Genomic DNA, 16,736 nt, shown 5'->3' with positions numbered 1-16,736 from the left:
AGTGGACCTGTCATACTGAAAAAGGATCCCTTTTAGTTCCTTCTGGTTCCTTTCATTATTATTTTTTCATTCTTTCTTCTTAATTGGAAGGAAACTGTTACCCTGGTCCATTATACTGGTCCTGTTACAATATATTACACTTTTTATGTTTCAGTTATAGAGAAAATAAATGTAATGAGTTGTAGAATAACAGTATATTGAGGCATCCAGGTTTAGTAAATTTGGGTTTAAAAAAGGAGCTCAGCAAAAACAAAAAAGTAAGGGAAGAAGATAAAAATAATAAACATTAAAATATACGAGGTCTGTAAATAAAGTAATGAGACTAGTCTTTTTTCGCAGCCAAAATGGCAACACTGTAAAGTTACTAGTAAACATATGGTTATATGAACAGCTGATTTTTATTAGATATTAATATTTTTAGTCTTGTTGCCATGTGAGATGTAAACAAACATTTTGTGAAACGAGTTTTTGTTGTGCGTTACAATAATGAGTGATGCTAACTATGAGCAATGTTCTGCAATCAAGTTTTGTGTTAAACTTGGTGAGGGTGCTACAAATGTACAAATGTTTTCAAAATTGATAAGGGCATATGGAGATGACACTCTGTCATGAGCTCAAGTTTTTAGGTGGTTTAAAGCATTTTAAGAAGGTCAGGAATCAGTTGCAAATGATACATGCTCTGAAGACCATTAACGTCAAAAAGTGATGACAATGTTGAGCGAATCAGAGCTTGATACAATACGACTGGTGATTAACTGTCGGAATGATTGCAGAACAATTGAATTTGAACCATACCACAGTGCATCAAATTTTAACAAACGAATTGGACATGAAAAAAGTTTGTACAAAATTGTTCCCAAAAAACCTCGCTGTTGAACAGAAAAACAACAGTCTGGAAGTGCATCACGATCTTCTAGGGCACATTGAAACTGATACTGATATTCTAAAAAATGTTATTACTGGTGATGAATCTTGGATATTTGAATATGACCCAAAAACAAAATGCTAGATTAAGGAGTAGTACACTTTAAACTCACTACGTCCCAAAAAAGCAGAAAAGAGCAAATCAAAATCATGGTAATTTCTTTGATAGTAATGGCATTGTTCATAAGGGGTTTTTGCTTACAGGACAGCCTGTAAATCAATATGTTTATCGAGAAGTTCTTGAAAGACTGGAAAAAGAGTTGCCCACGTGAGACCAGCCATCAACAATTGGATGCTGCATCATGATACTGCACCTTGTCACATTGCACTCTCAGTTAATGAGTTTTTGGCAAAGAAAAACATTCCTGTATTTCCTCAACCACCTTATTCACCTGACTTGAGTGCTGCGACTTTTTTCGACAGGAAAAAGTCACAGGGACTTTAAAAAACACCTGAAAGGACACTATTTTCGAACAGCAGAAAACATTAAAAAAATGTAACCGACCATCTGAAGGATATTGCTTCAGATGAAACTCAAGTTTCTGAGATCCAACACGCTATGAAAAGTGGAAAAACCGTTTGAAGCTTTGCATGGCTTCCCAAGGAACTATTTCAAAGGTGATAAGGGTCCATGTATAATTGGATTGTAAATAAAAAGTTTTTCTGAACCAGTCCCATTACTTTATTTGCAGACCTCATATATGAAGTAACATGAGAACTATATGAGATCAAGAGTTTGGCACATAAAAAAAGAATTGGAGAAGTGTGAATAGTTGAAGCAGCTGAAGACAAAAAAGGAAAGAAGAAAAAATTACAGTAAAATAAATTGTTCATTACATTAATATATCAGGAAGTTGAATTATTCTCATGAGAAAAATTAGAATTCATAACAACTATTTGCCAGTAAGAATGTAAGAAATAAAATGTTTATCAGTAAATTAGATATTAGAATGTTTATCAGTAAATAGATACAATAAATAAATGTATTAAAATTGTAATTTTGTTCCTGTGAAAGGAACAGAAAGTGAAGTTTTTTAAATTTATTTATTTCAAAAACGTGCATTGTGTCATAATTTCTCTTTGTTCTTTTTTGAACACTATTTTTGTCCTTCCTGATCAAACAATATAAAAAGTAGTTTAAGTGGAACTTCTTATAAGATGGTGTTGTAATAGAAAATCATCATAAACAAATTTTCATTAAAAAGCACTATTACACCAAAATTAATTTACATATGAGCAGGCAAAAAAATTTAGCCTACCATAATTTTAAGTATTAATTTCAGGAAAAGTGCCTTACCTGTCACTCTCTTCAGTATGTTTTTATATTTATTATAAGGACATTGTATAATAATGTCAGATATTGTGAATATAGTTAAAAACAGTAGTTCACTAGTGAAATATTGATTTGCTAGTTTTGCTCACAGGATATTTGTATCACTTGTTTTCATAATTTATATGTTACTGTATGTTTGTGATGAAACCTATACTACCTAGTTTACGAAGGGACCACAAACTTTCAATTTTGTATTTTACTATAGCCTTATGCTTAGTTTTAGACATTGTGATTAGAAATATATGAACAGAGAAAAAAAAAGTGATTGATTTTATTTCTGTAATCTATTATTGTTTGTCAGTTGAATTGTGATTAATATTCATACATTTTTAATTTTTGTATTAAAATGAATTTTAGTTATTATATGAGTGTAAAAATGATTTATTTATTTATTTGATAAATTTTTTCATTACTTGATAACAGAATTCAAAACATACTACACTGCATCGCTTAATTGTCAGTTTCTTTCTGTAGGACTTAGAGGTGCTATGTCCTTTGCTTTGGCAATTCGTAACACAGTTTCTGAAGCTAGACAAGCGATGTTGACAACCACTTCTCTAATAGTTATTGCAACTGTAATTATTCAAGGTGGATCAACTATGCAGTTACTCACATGGTTTAAGATACCGTAAGTAGGTTAATCTTATTGCTGTTTTATTACATTCACCTTCTGATCTTAATGTTATATGTGGGTATAATCTCTTCAGGTTACATAAGTTTATATCTGCTGAGTAAAGAGGAAGTGTTTAAAAGTAGTGAATAATTAATATTTCATGAGCTCGTAATGTGTTGTTTTACATTGCCTCTCATAGTCTTTCTTTTGGCTGTTCACAGTATCTGATGTACAAGAGACACCAATGAGAATTGCTTTTTCTGACAATTGTAATCTCTGTATAGCCAGTCCTTGTAGTAAGGTGTTGTCACTTGTATTAGGCTTAGTATGCTGATTTGCAATGCATTTTCAGCTTTGCGAAGTAGGGAACAGAAAACCAATTCAGCCCTCACTTCTCAGTTAGCCTGGTTTGGGATGTGTTTGCCATTTTTAAAAATGATTAGATTTATTTTGTATGTCTGGTTGCCTATACCACTTCATTATTGGTACTGACAGATGGTATATATCTACTTAAGAATGGTTTACTCTGAAACATTTTACGATGTTCTAAAACTGCACTTCTTCATTTTTTCATTCATCAGCTGAATAGCTGATTTTATCTCCCCATAAGTGTTGTCAGTTGAGTATGAAAGTCCAGGAAACACCGGAAAGCTGTACTAGATAGTTTTTACCCAGTTATGGGATAGATTGCTAATATTTTCCTTTCAGATGCTTATACTGCTAAATAGTGAGTTGTGGATTAATATATTTTTACCCTTAACATTTTTAATAGAACTGGCTTTTCTCTTTTTTCTGCTTACGAAGGGACACTGCCCCCATTACAACTAAAAAGTCCTGCTTTCATTCTCCTTAACACTCATATCTACATATCTCATCTTTCTATCTGTATGAATAGGTAATCAAATGAGGTGGTGCTAAATTATTTATTTTTCATTCTCATTCTTATTTTAATTAAAATTTTTGCTTTATATAAATTAATTTTAGTTACTGTACGTGTACACATGGTTGTATATATATATATATATATATATATATATATATTTTAATAGCATTTTAGTTAAGTTTATGTGTTACTATTGATATTATTTTATTATCTTATTAATTACTTTATTTCAGATTTATTTACTGTATTTGTAATTACTGAGTTGTATCAATTTTAAGTATGACTAATTATGATAAAATGAAGAATTTAACGGTTTTTTTAATCTTAGTCATAATATTATGTAACTTAATTGTTAAGAATGATTTTCAAAAGTAAAACAGGCCTCCTTTAGACATGGAAAGCAGCTGAATGGGTTTCTAATGTGTTACAAACAAGCCAGAAATCTGTTTAAAGGATTTGTGATGAGATGTTCAGTTTGGTATTAGGAAAAAGAGGTCATACAGAAATGAATGCACTTGTTTGGAACAGTGATTTTATACATTGTTGAAAGATATACAGTGTAATTCAGTATTACTAGTGGAAACATATCACATCATTTACTTCAATTAAATACATTTCTAAAATAGAAATAATATATACTTGTATATAGAAATATGTAGAAGAAATAATTGATTGATTATAGAAGAAAAACATTGCATTTCAAGAAAAATAAGTAATTGCCAACTACTGACTTAATAAAAATATGCAAATGACCAAAAAATGTGACATTATGAATTACCTCATTATGAATGACCAAAACAAATACTTAATGTGTAATCAATGTTAATGGTTGGTTTGAAATTCAATAAGTGAAATAAAGCAGAAGACCGACATAGACATTAATTCCAAAGAAGATAAAACTGAAGTATAACTGCTGGTGTGAGTTAATTTAAAGAAAAATTCAATTTGGTGTATTCATATGAATCAGTATGAAAAATTATTGTTGTATTATTATATAATTTAAGGTTTTTTGTCCTAAACATTTAAAAATAAATTTTTAATAATGTTGCTTTCTGTAAATGGTCTTCATTAGTTATATTAGTTAGACCTGTATGTGTAGTTTTATAATATTATGTAAATTGTAGTGTTACTAAAAAATAATTGATTAAATAATAATTATGAAAATAAAATTATAAAATTAGGCTGTAATGTATTTAATCAATAAAATTAATCATAATAATAATAATAAGTTTGACATATATGCTTTGAACACTGCTTGAAAAATGCAGCCTGCCTGGAAAATTGATCTTTTGTTAATATCGTTTTGTTAATATCAAGTAAGTAAAGCCTTAAATGTTGGTAGTTGCTAATTTTTTTCCTATAAAATATTTTTTTTCTCCATTTTAAAAATCTCCTATAAAAATGAGTCTCCATTATCTTAACTGAACTATTTGATATTGATAAGAGTAACTCTAACAAAAGAGTCTAACAGGGAAAAGTCATTTCACTCAGGTTTTTTAGTTAAAACTATATTAAATGCTTGATTTATGTGTGTATATTGTATCCATTTACAACACTGTAAAATACCATGCACACTTTACCCATGATTCTTCTACACCTATAAACATTTCTGGAAGTTCTCATTTTCATGGCTATCATCACTACTATCTTCCTTATGTCTTCTCAGCTCTTAAATTGGGGTTCTATCAGCAGCATTCTAAGCTTGGAAAACAACCAGAAGCTGGAAAGTAAAAGTCTGGTGAACCTGGGGATTTCTGTGTTTGTTCAAGAAATTATGGCTTTGACCCAGAGTGGTAAGTGAGTGACCAGACTCCAGAAGTAGCAGTCTTTAACAACACAATTGTGAAATTGTGAATCACTAAGATGCATCTTTTATCACCTGTCTTGGTGGATATTTACCATTTATTCTAAAGTTTAACTTAAAACTGTGCTTGCTAGGAAGAGATTTGGCCTAAACCGAAAAGAGATGTAGGCGCAAAAGAGTCAAATATTTCTGGCTAAGTTAATGCTGAATGATGATTTTTCCCAGCTATCTGTGGGGAAGAATGATCTCATCATGAATATCAACCATAACATACCTATGGCCTGCATATGATGCTCTGATGCTGTTTTTCTTCTTTATTCTGTTTTTCTGAAGTGTTTTCTTTATTAGGTATTGGAATTGCATGACCTGGTGGCCATGCAGCGAGCTGCTCATTGAACTAAAAACTGAATTGGCAGTGGTTCCTACCTTATTTCTTTGTTGCTGAGCATTCATTCACTCACTGTGGGTCTAATGCTCAGATAGGGGTTAGCTAAGTATTATTCTTTCGAGAGATCCTACAAAATATTCCAGTCATTATAGCTATCCTTCTTATCTTGACTATAGGACATTTGAGAGCTTAGGCCCAGATCTATGGGTTGCCAACCACATTACTAGTTAATCGCGTTGGCCCAGAATTTAGGAATTAAAATTTCTTGCCTTGGAGCTACAGCCCAACACCCAGTGATGTGGAAAATCCTTCCGATTTTTCTTGTCCACAATCATCTGCTGCTAGTGCTTCTCATCTAGTCTACTATGCAGTTCTTTCTCCCGGAATGTTGTTTCTATATCTATGGTGAACGAGTTTGTGTTGATTGAACCTTTTCTTGTATTAGCAATTTTGGTTTTGGTGTTCAACTGTCATCATGCTTACCTGGAGTGGTATTAGGCAGTATGGTTATATTAAAAGTTAAATTTTATGGTAAGAGTTATTAAAAAAATATATATAATAATAAATAAAAATAAATAGTGTTAGTTTTGTTAACAGAAGTAATTAGTAATTTTAGTAACATAAAATAATCATTAACAGTGTTTTACTTAATTTAAGACAATTCTGATGTGATTTATTGAAATAGTTTTTTTTGTTGTTGTTGAAATGTGTATATAGTCAGTTATTTAGTGCTTAGTGCACAGTGAGTTATGTATACAATGACAGAACTGTATTTGTAGTTGTAGTATTTAATTTCATAAAATGATAGATTAATTTGGGTCTCATAATCGAAGAACAAATGAACTATTTCTGTTTTTGATTACTATTAAGTCATATTTGTTGTTGAAAATATTTTTTTCTCGCTGATTAATTGAAATATGAAATAAAGAAAGTAATCTAATGTAATTAATATTTAGTGTAGGTTTGTGAATCAGGATTTGTGTTTCTAATTACATGTTTTACTCCATGCCATATTTTAAAATTTGTAATAACAAATAAATTGTTATTTATTTGATTTTGTAGTGTGGGTGTTGAGGAAGAAGTGGAAATGTTACCTTATACTCGAAGTGTAAGTACTTTATTATTTTGTTTTTTTTAAATTTTAATTCATTAACGCTATTAAAGACTTTTTTTTTTGCATTGAATTTTCATTATTTATCTGACATAATATCTGATTTTTGTTTTCTAACTTTTAAATTTTGCTATATAACTTTATAGATAATGTTTTTACTGAATAATTAATTTTTAATTTTTTTAATCATATTTTTTAGTCTGATATTAATAATCACTAAGATACAAACTTCAGTTAATAAAAAAGAATTTAGTTTTGTATGAAAATAAATTATTTGTTATAAATTTAGATGATATGAATAACAGATTAACATATGTTTACTTGCATTTATGTTCTAAGAAATTCTTCATAAAGCGATTTTATGCTGATAATATTTTTCCTGTTAATGTTTTTTTAAAACAATTTTCTATTATTGAAAATCTTATTAATGAATTTCTTTTAAGTATATAATTTTTATTCATAAGAAGTGGTGTTTATTAAGAAATGAAGAATAAAAGATTTTCTTAAATCTTTAAAATAATTTTGAAAGGATTATGAGTGAATTTTCAGATTTTTATTTACTCCAAATTGTGACTGTAGAGACGTATGGCTTAAAAATTTCTTTGAAAACAACGTAGTTAAGGAAATAACCAGTATAGAATCACTTATAGCAGCATAAAAATATAGTTAAGTCACAGTACCTTTTTTCAAAAAAGTAATTTGAAGTATATAAATAGTGTATAGAGATGTTTATTCTCTATAATAAACAAATAGGGGTTGTATAATTTGTACAATGTTACATTAAATCTTAAAACAGAAAGTTTTCTTTTATTTCTTAAAATGTAACATACAGGTGTTTTAAGAATTATCTATATGATGCAAATAATTAAGCTGAAGATTACCCCCCTTAAATAGTGATACGTTCTCACTAAACATATTTTTGAAATTAATATATTTTATAATATGTTAACATTTGAACATCTATTGTCAAAGTAAGCTAAAAATCAGATATTTTGTTTTATTCGTGTGCTTCAATTAGCTAATAACCTTAATGCAGCCTGATGCAATTGCTTATAATAGTGTTAAAAAAAAAAAATTAACGTATTTTAATGACACATTTAATTTTAGTTTAAATTGATTTAATAGTTTCTGGCAACTTGCTGCAGTACTTTCTAGTTTTGAATCTTGCATAGGTACTTTGTATTTAATTATATTTTCATTGAGTGAGGGTAAGAAAAGATGTCATAATGTAAATGCAGTAGAAATATTGTTTGTTGATATCAGTATTGAGAGATTTTTAATTTTTCTTTCATCTATATACTTTTTTTATATTGCTTTAATTTTTGTTTGGTGTTTTTCTTTATTTTATTATCTAGAACAACAAAGGGGTTTTTTAGATTTTGTGTTTCTTATTCTTTGTTCAACAGTTATCAATAATTTTAATATAAGTACTGCTCTTAAGGAACCTTTTTACCTTTAAAAAATATTTCTGAATTTATTTACTTCAGCTGTGTTATTTAAGTTGGAAGTAGAATTAATAATGAAGTAGAATTATGAGATCATTATCTTTTTCTTATTGTCCCTTAGTTGTTTATCATATCTTTTCATTTTAAGATTTAAAAGCAATTTTTGAATGAAAAGATCCTTTCATCTTAATATTTTCTTAAGTTAATTGTCAAGAATAGGTATCATGATTGAAAATAAACCTAGAATTTTTTATGTATCATAAATGATACAATGATATGTATCATAAATTTTATGTATCCTGTTGTTTCATTATTTTGTAGTTCTAGTTTTTTAGTTATGTCTTGGATGATTTATCAAGGATGAATTGAAGCTAAAAATTTCTTTTGCTAAATCTTTCAGTTTTTCTTTTGATCTTAGGAACCATAGTGAATTGAAAACTTTAAAGTTTAGATAAAAAGTTTAGTGATATCCAGTCATTTTAGCGAATGTAAAATTCTTTGAAAAGAAAATACCCTGTTGAAACAGCACTTTATATATGCACATTTAAAATTATCAAATACAGCAGTTCTCTTCTCAATTTATAATTGTGTTTTTCTTTATTTCATTTGTTTACAATATTCCTTGCTTGCTTATAAAACATGGTTTGTTAATAAAATATAATAAAAAGAAGAAACCTTAAAATTAAAATTTAAAAAATTAACTATTCACTAAAATTTTTAAAAAGTATTAAAATTTTATGGCAACAAAATGAATTATTATAGGAAAAATCTCATTGTAGACTAAAACAGACTAGTTTAAATTATCTATTACAAATAACTGTAAGGTGTAGGATTGATATTTTTTTAGAAAAATATTTATTTAAAAACTTCAAAATATGTGTTTATTGAGAACCACAAGTATCCTGTTGTAGTGACTACTGTATTTTTTGCCTAATACATTTAGATAAAAGTAAAGGTAAAGTTGTGATTTTATGTACAGTAATTCCAAGTTAATTTTGTTAATTACATTGACCTCAGTAGACTTGTATCTGTTTTTATCTCAACTTGTTTCATGTTTTACATCTTAAAATTATTAATAAAGTATGTTTAGCATTTATATTTAATGATCATTTGAATAAAATGCAGAAATTGCCAACCTCCGTGGTGGAGTAGTATCACCTCAGCCTTTCATCCAAAAGAGCCTGATTTGAATCCCAGGCAGGTATGCATATTTTATATGCTTCATAAAACTTCCATTTCTTATTCTGTCACATGCTTCAAGTTATTTGGGGGATTAATAAAAAACTTTTATAAATAAAATCTTAATAATCTCATCTATTAATTTTGTACATCGTATTAAGCTGTAATTCGCTAGTTTTTTTTACATTTATTTATACCATTTTCACAATTACAAAGTTCATCAATTTTCAACATCTTTTAACACGTCTATATAGAAAAATATCTACATGTAAAATTAACATTTTATTGGTAAAAAAGGTTCATTCATGTATGCTATGAACAAATCAAAGATAATTATTCGTACTGTATTTTAAGCTAATTAGTGATATGAATACGAGGTATTTTAATGCAACAAAATTATGTCAAAATGGGAAAATTTAAAGGGTAGTATCATACTAAAGAGTCTAAAAACTTAACTGAGAATTTTGCTAATAAATTTGGGGATGAAGATCTTCATCACCGAAATATTTTGTATAAAGTGTATTCAAAGGGTACAAATCCATCAGATTTACTAATTTCTGATACTTATTTCAGGGAGGAATTATTTTTAAATTTAGCTTGTTGGATTTCTAATGACTTTTTGAAAAATGTTATAAAATTATAAAAGAGTATTTCATCAAAGATTTTTAGGTATATAAAGATGATAATGCTCAGTTGCAATTGAAAATAGAAGAGTTTGAAAAGTTTTTGGAAAAAATGCGACATGAAAGATGATAAGATAAAAAAGAAAACAATCGACTTGTACATCAAAATTTAAATCATATATTACAAAACGGGCAATTAAACATTAAAGTAAAGAAACTTAAAACTATGGTGGCATCATACACAATTGATGAAAGAAAAATCAATAGTCTTTTAATTTTAGATAAACGCGACTGGACGACTTACAAATATTACGTTATATGTATTCAGCATTTAAATTTACCAAATGCAGTAAATATTATTAAAATTAAAATGTCCTAATTGCAAAATCGTGAATGAAAAATTAAAAGATCCAAACACCGTAAAAGTTTTCAATCTCATTCTAGAACGATTTCCATTTAAAAGAAAAATTAATCATTTTCATACAAAGATGAATTTTGATAGTTTAAAACAGGAATTGGATAGTTTATATGAAAAGGAGTTTAATAAGTTGTAATTGTTTTCTTCTATCTAGAACGATATCAGTTAAAGCAGATTTAGCGAAAGAATTACATAAACCTGCTAGGCATAATTATCCACCTAGAAAAACCGAGATCAAAGGTTGGGTGATCTGTACCAAGGAAACATAGTCGAAATGATCCCTTATTGCAGACTCAAAAAGGGTTTCAAGTACTTGTTGACCGTTATCTATTGTTTTACTAAATTCGCGTATGCTGTATTATTAAAGAAGAAAACGGGCATAGAAATCGCATGTGCCTTGTGACCGATATTTGAAAAGTGCAAAATGAAATTTTTCCAAACAGATTGGGGGAATTAATTTTACAATCTGCACATTGAAGCGTTATTGAAACAATACAATATAACCCATTATTCGACATTTTCAGATAATAAAGCAGTCATAGTCAAACTTCTCAACAGAACGTGGAAGATGAAGATATGGACAAAGTTTACAGAACTGGGAAGCTATAAGTGGATCGATATGCTGCAAGTGTTAGTAGATGAGCACAACAATGCCGTGCTTTCAGCTATAAAATTTAAACCGAAAGATATAAACAACAGCAACGAGTCGCAAGTGCTAGCAAAAAATAAGCTAAACAAAAAATACAGTAGGAAACCGATTAGTCAAATTCAATGTCGGTGATGCAGTTCACATAAGTAAATATAAACAGCGTTTGAAAAGGGTTATTTGCTGAATTGGAAGGATGAAATGTACAAAATACGTACGATACATACAGAATCTCACGCCATTACATATGAATTGATTGATGGTAGAAATGAAATGATAAAAAGGTCGCTTTTACCAACACGAATTACAAAAAACTAAACAGATGGATGTATATCAAATTGAGAAAATAATCAAAAGAAAAGGTGACAAGGCCTATTTGAAATGGTTGGATTTCGATAAAATTTTTTACATTCGTGGATGAATTTAAGTGATGTTGAATGAATATGTTGTTGATTTTTCGTTTTTATATTTTTATATATAGATTCCCTCACAATGTTGCAATTGTTTGACATGTTATTGATATGTTATTTTTGCTTGAAAATTTATTACTTGCATGAAAGAGTTGAGGAAATTTATAAAAATATTACCACAAAGTCTGTAAATAAAGTAATGAGACTGGTTCAGAAAAACTTTTTATTTATAAACCAATTATACATGGACTCCATCATCTTCAAAATAGTTCCCTTGGGAAGCCACGCAACGCTTCAGTTGGTTTTCCCACTTTTCATTGCAGTGTTGGAACTCAGAAACTGGAATATCCTTCAGATGGTTGGTCACATTGTTTTTATGTTTTCTACTGTTTCAAAATGGTGTCCTTTGAGGTGATTTTTAAAGTCGGAAACAGGAAAACGTCGCAGGGACTCAAGTCAGGTAAATAAGGTGGTTGAGGAACTACTGGAATGTTTATATTTGCCAAAAACTCATTAATTAAGTGTGACAAGGTGCATTGTCATGATGCAGCATCTTTGACGGCTGGTGTCTCACACGGGCAACTCTTTTCCGCAGCCTTTCAAGAATTTCTTTGTAAACATATTGATTTACAGTCTGTCCTATAGGCAAAAACTCTTTATGAACAATGTCATTACTATCAAAGAAACAAATTAGCATGTTTTAGATTTGCTCATTTTTTGCTTTTGTGTCATGGTGAGTTTGAAGAGTGCCACTCCTTGCTCTGGTGTTTTTTTTTCTGGGTTGTACTCAGATATCCAAGATTCATCACCAGTAATAACATTTTTAGAAAATCAGGTTTAATTCACCCTTGAAGATCATTTACAAAGAACACGTGTGCGTCAACATGTTGTTTGATGATTTTAAATCTTTATGCAACCACATTTCGAAAAAGAATCAGTATGGTTTTCTAGTTATCAATAAAGATTCTGATAAAAGTAAGGTTCGTTACTGAAACGGTATCAATACATTTTGTTCGGTGATTAAAAATAACATATTTCCCACCAATTGATCTTTCAAAAGGACAATATGAAATTGGTTTACAATGGTTGATGATTGGAAACAGTATTCTGAATGTTGAAGAAAATAAAAACAATAGATTGTGTTTCGCGTTTGATGAAATTTGAAAAAAGATGAAAACAACAATTATATGCTAACTAAAAAACATTACATAATCATACTGACGGGTGATTATGAGATTAAATATAGTATGGGTGAATAATAAATTAAACAAATAAAACAAACCGTTTTGTTTAATTAAATAAATTAAACAAACCGTTTCCATTAAAGCGAACACCGCTACATTACAGATCAAAATTAAAAGCACAGTTTCAATAGATTTTCAGATTAAAATTGCAGTATCGGTAGTCTAATGAGTTATAGAACGATACTACTCAAATCGAATGTAACACATTTCAGATAAACTGATAAATATCACTCTTGTAAACGTAATAGGTGTAAAATGCAATATTATTTGGGTAGTTTCAAAAATTGAAAACGAAGCAATCTTTTCTATGCGTTTCCATTAAGTGTTGACTCTGGTGATATGATTGAAGAACGTCCATTGAATGTTGTATTTTTATTGGTTGATGTGAAAGAAATTAACGAATTAGAGATACAATTGGTCTATGAAAAAGACATTAAATTTACGCAGTGACTTTTTTTTAGTCAACCTGTTGAAATTGAGAATATTTGAATATTGTAAAATAAAATGTTTTTATTTTTAATAGATAGATAGATACATCAGATAGGAATGATGATGATGATGACTTTCCTTTAAAAAAAACCATTAAAAATTGAGTGAAGAAAGCATTAAAAAGTTAAAATCTTATGTACTTGAAATCATTGACGGGAAATTAAAATCTATCCACAGCTAAAAGTAATATTTTATTGAAATTGAAAACAGATTTTTTCTTCATTCATTTTTTCTTGATTCTACAGAGCGAGCAACATAAAACTGAACCCATAATGTAACCACTGCAGAATCAGTAGATTATGTTGGAATGAAATTTTAGGAATGATTCGGATAAAATAAGTAAGAGAAACATAAAATGTAATTTAAATGTTGCACCTTATTGTTAACAAAATATGTTCAAAATGACTACCTTGGACATCTTGCATGTGCTGTCCAGTGTTTGATGTGGGTTTGGTGGTCGAGACCACACTTTTCCCTTGCTGTGGTACCTCGTATTTGATGGATTTCTGGGATTGGCATTCCCAGAAGAGGTCATGTTCCAGGCTTTTGCCGATGACTGTCTCCTGTTAGTTCGTGGTAATTCACAACCACAGCTAGAAGTCCAGGCGCAAGCGGCTTTGTCAACCACAGAAGGCTGGATGGACATGCAAAATAGATTTCTGTGCCCAAGACGAAGTGTATGCTTCTCAAGGGTGCAGACAAGTGCTGCGTCCGTTTGGGAGCATAGGTTGGAAAGAAATCGAGCACTTATTCAAAATTTAAGGAGTGCCCAGCGCAGAGCCTTAATCGTATGCTGGGGTGTTTAAAACAACCTTCCACAAGGCTACCACCGTATTACAAAAGGCTCTCCTAGTCGATTTAGTGGTAAAAGTTCGAGTGGCCATGTGGAAATTGAGAAGAGGTAGGGAGGCCAAGGTATTTGAGATGCGGTTTCAAGCCGGGCCTGTTCTGAAGCGAAATGGTGATCCCAATTCACCGGTTCTAAATTTTGAACAGTTGCTCATCTCCCGCTTGCAGAGGATGCCTTACTGCCTCACGATGAAAGCATGGCAGCAAGAATGGCACGCCACAAGTAAGAGTAGGTCCCTGTATAGATTTATATAGGACTTGGGGGGGATGGTACGCCTCTAGTTCGTTTTTAAGGGCAACCAGAGCCAGGTGCTCTCCAACCACGCGAATTTGAACCAATATTTGTTTTGGTTCCATCTGGCAGCTGATGAGCTGTGCGTTTGCAGGGAGGTCCCGTCGAATGAACACATGATGTTCTACTGCCCAGCTTGCAGGGGGCCAGAACTCAGGTCACCCTGGAACTTAGAGGTCAGTGAGAAAATTGGCCACACTCATAATTGGCGAGTCAATGTGGCCTGAGCCACATTGTCGGACCGTGTGGGAGTTCCTTGATGCCATTGCTTTGTTCAACCGGCATCAGTAGTTTAAGGGATATAAGACTCCTACTGCTAGCCATAGGAAGCTACCCTTGAAAAATGGCTAGCCATCGGTCAAGTATAGATCCAAGCACTATAATATGGTTGATAGGTACTTGCTGGCATTCAGCGACCTAGGCGTGGCAGCAAATTGCTGTCCTTCACAGAAAAAATTTTTATTTATTGACAAGTCATATACCTATTTTAGTAATATGCCTACCTATTTTAGTAATATATGACAAGTGAGTGGTGGAACACGCAAGCGAGTGGTGTAGTGCACCACGCTTATTCCGCTCATGCAGTTAGGTAAGCTCTAGGAGCTAATTAGGATATTGGTCGCCAAACCGTTTTGAGGAACAGTAGCCGTTTGTGGTATGGACATTTGGCCTTATGCTTTAGGGTGACTGAATGGGGTGGTGGTGGGAGAAATGCCAGACAAACCAAATGCCTCCCTGGGCATCAATGCACTTTTGTGCTCAACTGATCAGTTTGAGAGTTGTCCGACTCAAAACATTGTTGTCAATTGCGTTGATTTCTCGTTGAATGTTCACCTTCAGTTCATCAATATTGCTAAGATTAGATGCATAAACTCTCTCCTTTATACTTAAAGGAGAGGAGCTATACTTAAAAGAGAGGGGCAATACTCAAAAGAAATCTCAAGTAGATAACTCTGTAAAACATGGAGGCCACCGTCCTCTGCTGACAGCTCGTTCATTTATGAAAGCCACATGAACGCGATTCAGTGAAACATTTGACATGTGGCACATTGATCCATCTTATTGGAAGAAGTTGTATTAGTTTTCATTAGCAGTTAATTGCACATAGAATTCTTTGAAAATGGCATCTTCTGGACTGGCAGTAATTCTCCTTTCAGTATCGGCAATGGCCTGTGGAGTCCTAATGGAAGGTTGCCTACTTCGTTTGGCATTTGAAACCGAAGCTGTTGTACACCATTTTTTTAACTAAATCGTGTGTGCTACTCTTCGCTGGGCTACAGACATTCAGAAATTTTTCAGTGAATACTTGACTGTAATTCTTCAAACGATTCAGAACAAACAAAGGCCTCAACTATAGGTATCCTCTCTCGGACTGAATAAGGCATTTTACACAAACACAACTGCACTCACAATACTGCATTACAACAAAACATTTACTGCACTGAAATGTAACCACTTGACAAGCAGCAGTAACAATCTTAGTAACATACAACTACTAGTTATGGTAGTTTTGTGAGAGTCTTTCATAAGTAGTGTTAGATAGCAGTTTCATAATGGGTTTTTTGTTGCTCACTCTGTATAATGAATTATTTAAGCATTGAAAAATATCTGCATCATGATGATTCATTGACGTATAAACAATACCATTCACATTCTCCATACGATAAAGCATTCAATATGGATGCAGATATTATAATTGCTATAAATCAACCAGATAAGTCACTGTTCCTGGTGATAGTTGTTTGTCTATTCGTGGAAAACTTACAGTTGAAAACGGGAAAAAATCAGCAATAGTGGATTTGGTAAATTTTGCGGTTGCCTTTTTATTTAAAGAGATTAGATATCTTTTAAATGGAGAAGTAGTCAATACTAGAGAAGTGAGCCTAACAACGATTATGAAACATGTGATTTCAATGATTTCATCTTCCATTTCATCGGCTGAAAGAGCCGGTTGGGTAAAAGATAATAATAAAATTTATATAAATGATGATGGTAATATTTAGTTTGTGTATACCTTTATCAATTTTGATGGGTTTTGCTGAAAATGATAAAAAAGTCATCATAAATATTAGACAAGAATTAGTA

The 16,736-nt window shown here is 30.9% G+C and overlaps 1 protein-coding gene across 7 annotated transcripts in view; it reads left to right on the top strand.

Moving 5' to 3' along the window:
- Nhe3 (Na[+]/H[+] hydrogen exchanger 3) overlaps positions 1–16,736 on the top strand; it is a 211,701-nt gene that overhangs the window by 95,751 nt on the left and 99,214 nt on the right. For all 7 annotated transcript variants that reach the window (XR_012756898.1, XR_012756899.1, XM_075369834.1 and 4 more), the window contains exons 10-11: positions 2,732–2,885; positions 7,008–7,053. Coding sequence is in view for 5 of the 7 variants with exons in the window: in XM_075369834.1 (XP_075225949.1) it covers positions 2,732–2,885; positions 7,008–7,053 (200 nt within the window). In the remaining 2 variants the exon portion in view is untranslated. The remainder of the gene's footprint in view (positions 1–2,731; positions 2,886–7,007; positions 7,054–16,736) is intronic.

The sequence above is a fragment of the Lycorma delicatula genome, chromosome 1, assembly GCF_047948215.1.
Source record: "Lycorma delicatula isolate Av1 chromosome 1, ASM4794821v1, whole genome shotgun sequence".
Classification (NCBI taxonomy): Eukaryota; Metazoa; Arthropoda; class Insecta; order Hemiptera; family Fulgoridae; genus Lycorma; species Lycorma delicatula.
The sequence above is the reverse complement of the archived record's forward strand: the minus strand, read 5'-3'. Positions and strand labels throughout refer to the sequence as shown.